At 38.7% G+C, this 5,517-nt stretch overlaps 1 protein-coding gene across 2 annotated transcripts; it reads left to right on the top strand.

Moving 5' to 3' along the window:
- The first annotated feature begins 259 nt into the window (after nucleotides 1-259).
- On the top strand, nucleotides 260-3,291 carry epcam (epithelial cell adhesion molecule). Of its 2 annotated transcripts, none has more exons than XM_015607476.3 (10): nucleotides 260-324; nucleotides 623-703; nucleotides 1,271-1,369; nucleotides 1,482-1,740; nucleotides 1,936-2,001; nucleotides 2,113-2,176; nucleotides 2,277-2,375; nucleotides 2,457-2,654; nucleotides 2,766-2,810; nucleotides 2,913-3,291. In XM_015607476.3, the coding sequence occupies exons 2-10, from the start codon at nucleotides 640-642 to the stop codon at nucleotides 2,937-2,939; spliced, it is 921 nt and encodes a 306-aa protein (XP_015462962.3). In that variant the 5' UTR covers nucleotides 260-324; nucleotides 623-639; the 3' UTR covers nucleotides 2,940-3,291. The 2 variants fall into 2 exon arrangements, with proteins under 2 accessions (XP_015462962.3, XP_007255850.3); XM_007255788.4 differs by lacking the exon at nucleotides 260-324 and adding an exon at nucleotides 417-480.
- The last annotated feature ends 2,226 nt before the right edge of the window (nucleotides 3,292-5,517 follow it).

Raw genomic sequence — 5,517 nt, 5'->3', positions numbered from 1 at the left:
CAGAGAGAAAAACACCTCAGACAGAAAAAGACTGGCCATTATTATAGCATTAAACAGCACTGACTGGCTGCTCTTAGTCCGTACTCTTGTTTTTTTCGCTTCAGAACAGTCATATTTTTAAGTTACTGAGGTTAATTCGGTTAAATCATGTCTAAATATGGTGCTGTACCTTATTTGGTGGTGCGGAAACGGGAGACGCCCGCGAGGAGACCGTTTCCCGCCTACATCCTTGTCTCACGTGACGTCAGTTGCCTGCTCAGGTATAATTGTCACCTGGGGCTGGGTTAAGTTAGTCCAGTGGAGCTCGCGGTGGAGGAGGCAGAGGTGTGTGCCTGCGCTTGGTTTGAGCTTTTGTTTGGGACGGAAGCGTATTTTCATTGCTTTCTGGGTGGATTTATTTTCTCCTTGTTTGGAATATATACTGGCCTTTTCTCACTTTTGTGATATTTGAAGGTTTTGGTTTGTTTTCTAATTGGATAAGTGAGTTATTTAAAGCTAAACGCTGGTGTTTTGACTCTCTTATTGGCCTTTTTTTTTTTTTTTTGCTTGGAGTGCCTTGTTTGCCAATTTGTGTTTTTCTACTTGTATATCACTTTTTTTGTATTTTCTTTTTGGCCTTCAGAAATCATAACGTTCAAGATGAGGACCTTAATCGCTTTGTGCTTCCTCGCGTTTGTTGCTGGAGCTTCTGCCGACTGTGGTGGTGAGTGTTAAATGATTGATTTATTACTACTGTAAATGATTCTGAGATTCTCATACTGTGTAAAATCATATATGACCTCTAAGGATAGTAAGGGTGTATATTTGCTTGTGCTGTTGATGGTGGTTAAGTTTGTAGTCTTCTTATTATCAGGTCTCACAGGACTTGGTTTGCATAGTAAAGTGGGCTGTGTTGTATTGTTCAGTGGGGGAGGGGTGCTCACCTATTTTGAGAACACCTGATGTTGTTTCAGTGAAACGCCCATCGACTGCCATGTTCCTGGCTTATGACCACGCCTGTGGCTTTGGTTTGAGGCCTAGTAGCTCCTGTCCTTTCTCTGAACAGGAAATCATAGCATGTATTCAAATTTGAGGAGGGGTTTAGTTTCAAACATCATTTGAATTTGTCCCCTACACTGTCCATTTCATGACAAATGGACCAGTATTTTAGTTGTTCCAAAATGATTTGACTAAAGTGTTTGTAGTGTTAATATACCTTTTTGTACAACGTGTGTGTGTGTGTGTGTGTGTGTGTGTGTATTTATATTATATTATAAAATTTACTTTTCAGTGTGCAAAACAATGAAATGGGGAGTCTGCGATGGACCTCCATGTGCCTGTACGCTGGTGTTGGGAGTTGGAAACAAGCAGATCGTGGACTGCAACAACTGTAAGTGTTGGTAGTGTGGGTGTGGGGTGTTTGTGTGTTTTTTTTTTTTTTTTTTTTTTTTTTTTTTTTTTTTTTTTGGTCACTTAATGCTGCTTTCACACTTGCCTTGCAGTGATTCCTAAATGCTTCCTGATGAAGGCAGAAATGCACCGTGCCAGAACTAATCAGAGCACCAGATCAATCGGTGGAAAGCCAGTGGAGACTGCTTTTGTGGATAACGACGGGATTTATGATCCTGTCTGTGATGCCAATGGAGGCTTCAAGGCTGTCCAGTGCAACGGTACAGAAACCTGCTGGTGTGTTAACAGTGCAGGTGTCCGCAGATCTGACAAAGGGGACAAAAACATCAAGTGTGAACCAGTGGAGACCTAGTGAGTGCTTTTATTTTATCTTATTATTTTTTTTTCTCCCCCCTTATTTCAATATGCTGTGGCACCTATTGGATTAAGTTCTTGATGCTGTGTACCTACAGCTGTATCCTTGTGATTCTTCTTTTTTTTTTTTTTTTTTTTTTTTTTTTTTATAAATACTTTTTTTTTTTTTTTAACTGATTCTTATTCTTCCAGCTGGGTTCGTCTTCAGTTGACCCACAATGCAACAAGCTCCATTCCAACTACTGAACACGTGAAGATGTATGTTAAGTCTTTATTTATTCATTTATTTTGGGAAAATTTTGCAAAGGTTTTAAGGATGCAGCAAGGGTTTGCTCTGCTAGTATTAAGTTGTTTTTCTGTTTACTGCAGTGCGGTTGAAAATGTTCTTCTGCAGCGTTATTCCCTCCAGAAGACATTTGTGAAGAAAGTTGAGGTAAAACTGTCTTTAAACTTTTGACTGGTCTCACATATTTGCTGACATGCTACCTAGTTTTCAAGTTAAAATTAAAACAACTGTCTCTCTGCTTTTCCAGTATGACCCAGATGCTCGTATGATTGTTGTGGACCTGGAGAAACCAAAAGGGGATCGTAGTGTTGACCTACCCCTTGTGGGCTATTACATGGAGAAAGATGTAAGTCTCCTGAGCCATAGTTCTTTGTTTACCTCCATTGTTTGAGATTCTTCAGCTCAATGTGTTTTGTTTGTTTTTTAGGTCAAGGTCCTGCCCTTGTTTAAGGATCCAGCTCCATTTAAACTTACTACTGCCAGCACTGATGTCCCTCTGAATAACATCCTGGTGTACTATGTTGATGAGGTAGCTCCCACCTTCACCATGAAGGCGCTGACCGGGGGTGTGATTGCTGTCATTGTGGTGGTTGTCCTGGCAGTGGTCATTGGACTTCTTGTTCTGGTAAAAAGCCACTCCCTGTAAAGTTTTAATGGATTTGCTTTGATGTCCTGTGTCCAATGTTCAGGCTGTTCCTTACTCTGCTCATTTATTTATTTTTTTTTTCTTTTCCAGTTCTTCCTCAGGAGGCGAGAGCAGGCCCAGTACAACAAGACTCAGGTAGTTATTGCAGTTCAAATTCCCACATTCAAATTAGAAGTCACCTAAAAATTCCTAGTGTCTTTACCGTGCTTATGTACTAATGCATTTTTCTTTCCATAGGGCAGAGAGATGGAGCCAATGTCATGAAACCAGCCATGTGCCATTTTTTTTTTTTAAGTCTTAACACTGGACATCTGCACACACGAGTAAAGACTTTCTTGTATATTTCTTAATTTGGGTTTTTAAAGGGATTGAACAATGTATGTCTGTTACATGTGCCACAGTTGTGAACAAAACAGCTGGCTTTCAGTTACTTAAGCTATTGTTTAGATGGGCAACTTGGTCTTTACCTCCCAGTCAGGATAAAGAGGGAAGTTAATCAGTCTAAACATGGCTCCAATAGTTCTAGATATTTAATTACATGTTTTAATAAATGTTTTGTTGAATTGATTTAATGTTTATGTACAGTTTGTTGTTTTTAATAAAATTGTCTACTAAACTTATGTACACTGGTTTTTCTTTTGTAGATGTTTAATCTTTTATTTTTTTTATATAACTGTTTTTTTGCATGTGCGCATCCTTACTATTGCTTGACTGAGCTTTCAGATATAATTTGGCTGATTTTAGTTGGACAAAATGACTTCTGTGAAATGTGCCTTATTGCCGTGGTATAAATGAATCCTACAGACAGAACAGTGGTTGGGTTATGGCTGTGAAAAAACAATGCAGGTATTGGTGTGGGGGATGGTAAGGGTGGTGTCCCTTTCTCCCATAGAAACTACTACAGAATGCTTACAGTGAGTTCTTAAGACCAACCTCTTTTGAATCATGTTTTTTGATTTAGAAAAACTGTGCTTCAAATGATTCTGGTTTAGCACTGGCTTTTTTTTTCTTTGTGAACACAAGGCCTGCTAACTATGTACAGACCTTTTTTAAGCTGTGTTCAGGAAACTGGCTTTACGAGTTCTGGGCTCTTTTCCCTCCTCCTTTCTCACACTGACTGTTCTGTTACCTAAGCACAATAGCTTTTTCTATCTGGTTCTTTGTGTGGGGTGGGTTGGGTCATGCGCGCCTGCCGCCCAAACCCCCCAAACTGCCACAGTTGTAATTGGACACCTGGAGAAAGATTCCATGTCTTGTCCCTTCTTGCATAGTTTGTGATTTACCTGTGTTGGTTCCACATAAATTCCAGTGATGTGCTCATACTTGTGAATTCCTGGCTGCTCCCTGAGGTGGGCTGTGATATGTATAGTGATTAGTGGTTGGTAAAATCCTTGTTTATATCCCCATTTATTCTAACTGAGATGAGCAAAAACCCTTGACATTTGTCTCTGAACCATGTTTAGTTCTTTACATTGAATATCACTAAATACAAAATCAGCCAAAAGGTTGGGACTACAGTACATTCAGGTGTATTATGTTTGATGTTCCATAGATTAAATTTAAGGACTTGACATTTAAAACTGGGGGAAATACTTATGGATATGTTTTACACTTAAATTGCAGAACAAAAAGTGACTACCTTTTTATTTTGAAGAATTTTCTGGTTTCCTTATGCTATATATCACAAATATTCTTGAGAGAAACAAAATGCATCTTCTACAGCATTTCTAACTGCGCATTTTTGTGACCTTTCATGTATTTAAAAATATATTTATTGAAGTTTTTAAGGATTCTTAACTACATACTTGACAGTGGTCCAGAGTGGTAGATCTGCAGGACCAGTAATGAGCACCACTGTCCTTGTCAAAGTAAGCCCATTTCTTAATATCTTCATGTAATGTTCGAGGATCTGGCAGAAGTTCCACTGTGCTGATAACTCCGTGCTTGTGGGGTTAAATAATTAATAAAACATGTACTGATTGTTTTTAAATTTTGTCCAAGGACAGAAATCCGAGCACAATAACATGCTTTACACAAAGATTAGAACACAGCGCAGCATTTTGAATGTTCCACTGTTCAGGCAGTCAGGAAATGTCAGTAACCGCCACACCTGTTCTCATAGAGCAACATTTGAATGAGGTTTAATTCTACAGGGGGAATCTGACTCACTATTGGACCCCCCCCCCCCACACACAATGGGTCTTCTCAGTTTTGCTAGTCTGATGCGCCTGATTTAAAATCATCTTAAGGACTTGAAAACATGAAAATCGTAATACTGTCATCAGCATGATCTACATATTTACATATACAGATCTATTACTTCATTTACTGGTTAGTTATTATAGAAACTGAGCTGAAAGCAGAGAGCTGGAGAGTAAGCCTGCGTGACACTCACTAATACCCTGACTGTTTGGAATCAGGTTAGACCAGTCCGACTGCTTCCAGTGTATGTAGTGGCTATTATAGTCTCTCTCTTTCTCTCTCTCTCTCTCTCACACACACACACACACACACATGCTGAGTTCAGTGGCACATATAATTTGGATGGAAATAATGTGTCAGCTTTTTACCAGCACTCTCTTGAATAGCTAACCTGTTGCTAAAATTTAACTGGTACCCCTGCCTACAGTTTTCACTGCTTCTCTGAAAACATGGCACCATATTCAAAATCAAAAGCAATTTAACGTGCCTGTATTTCCAGTAATAGATGTTAACATTTCATACAAACACTGGTTAACAAAACATTCAACATTATTTACTCTGAACAAACAGATATTTAGGAATGTTAATATATATATACAATAATGTTAAAAATATATAAATAAAAGACAATATTTTTTTA

Source organism: Astyanax mexicanus, chromosome 7, assembly GCF_023375975.1.
Source record: "Astyanax mexicanus isolate ESR-SI-001 chromosome 7, AstMex3_surface, whole genome shotgun sequence".
NCBI lineage: Eukaryota > Metazoa > Chordata > Actinopteri > Characiformes > Acestrorhamphidae > Astyanax > Astyanax mexicanus.
The sequence above is the reverse complement of the archived record's forward strand: the minus strand, read 5'-3'. Positions and strand labels throughout refer to the sequence as shown.

Bases quoted from the DNA above. Each gene is read 5' to 3' on its own strand.
- epcam (XM_015607476.3), top strand. From the start codon at position 640: ATGAGGACCTTAATCGCTTTGTGCTTCCTCGCGTTTGTTGCTGGAGCT. The intron at 2,376-2,456 runs GTAAGTCTCCTG...TTTGTTTTTTAG, and splicing joins GCTATTACATGGAGAAAGAT to GTCAAGGTCCTGCCCTTGTT. The intron at 2,811-2,912 runs GTAGTTATTGCA...TTCTTTCCATAG, and splicing joins CCCAGTACAACAAGACTCAG to GGCAGAGAGATGGAGCCAAT.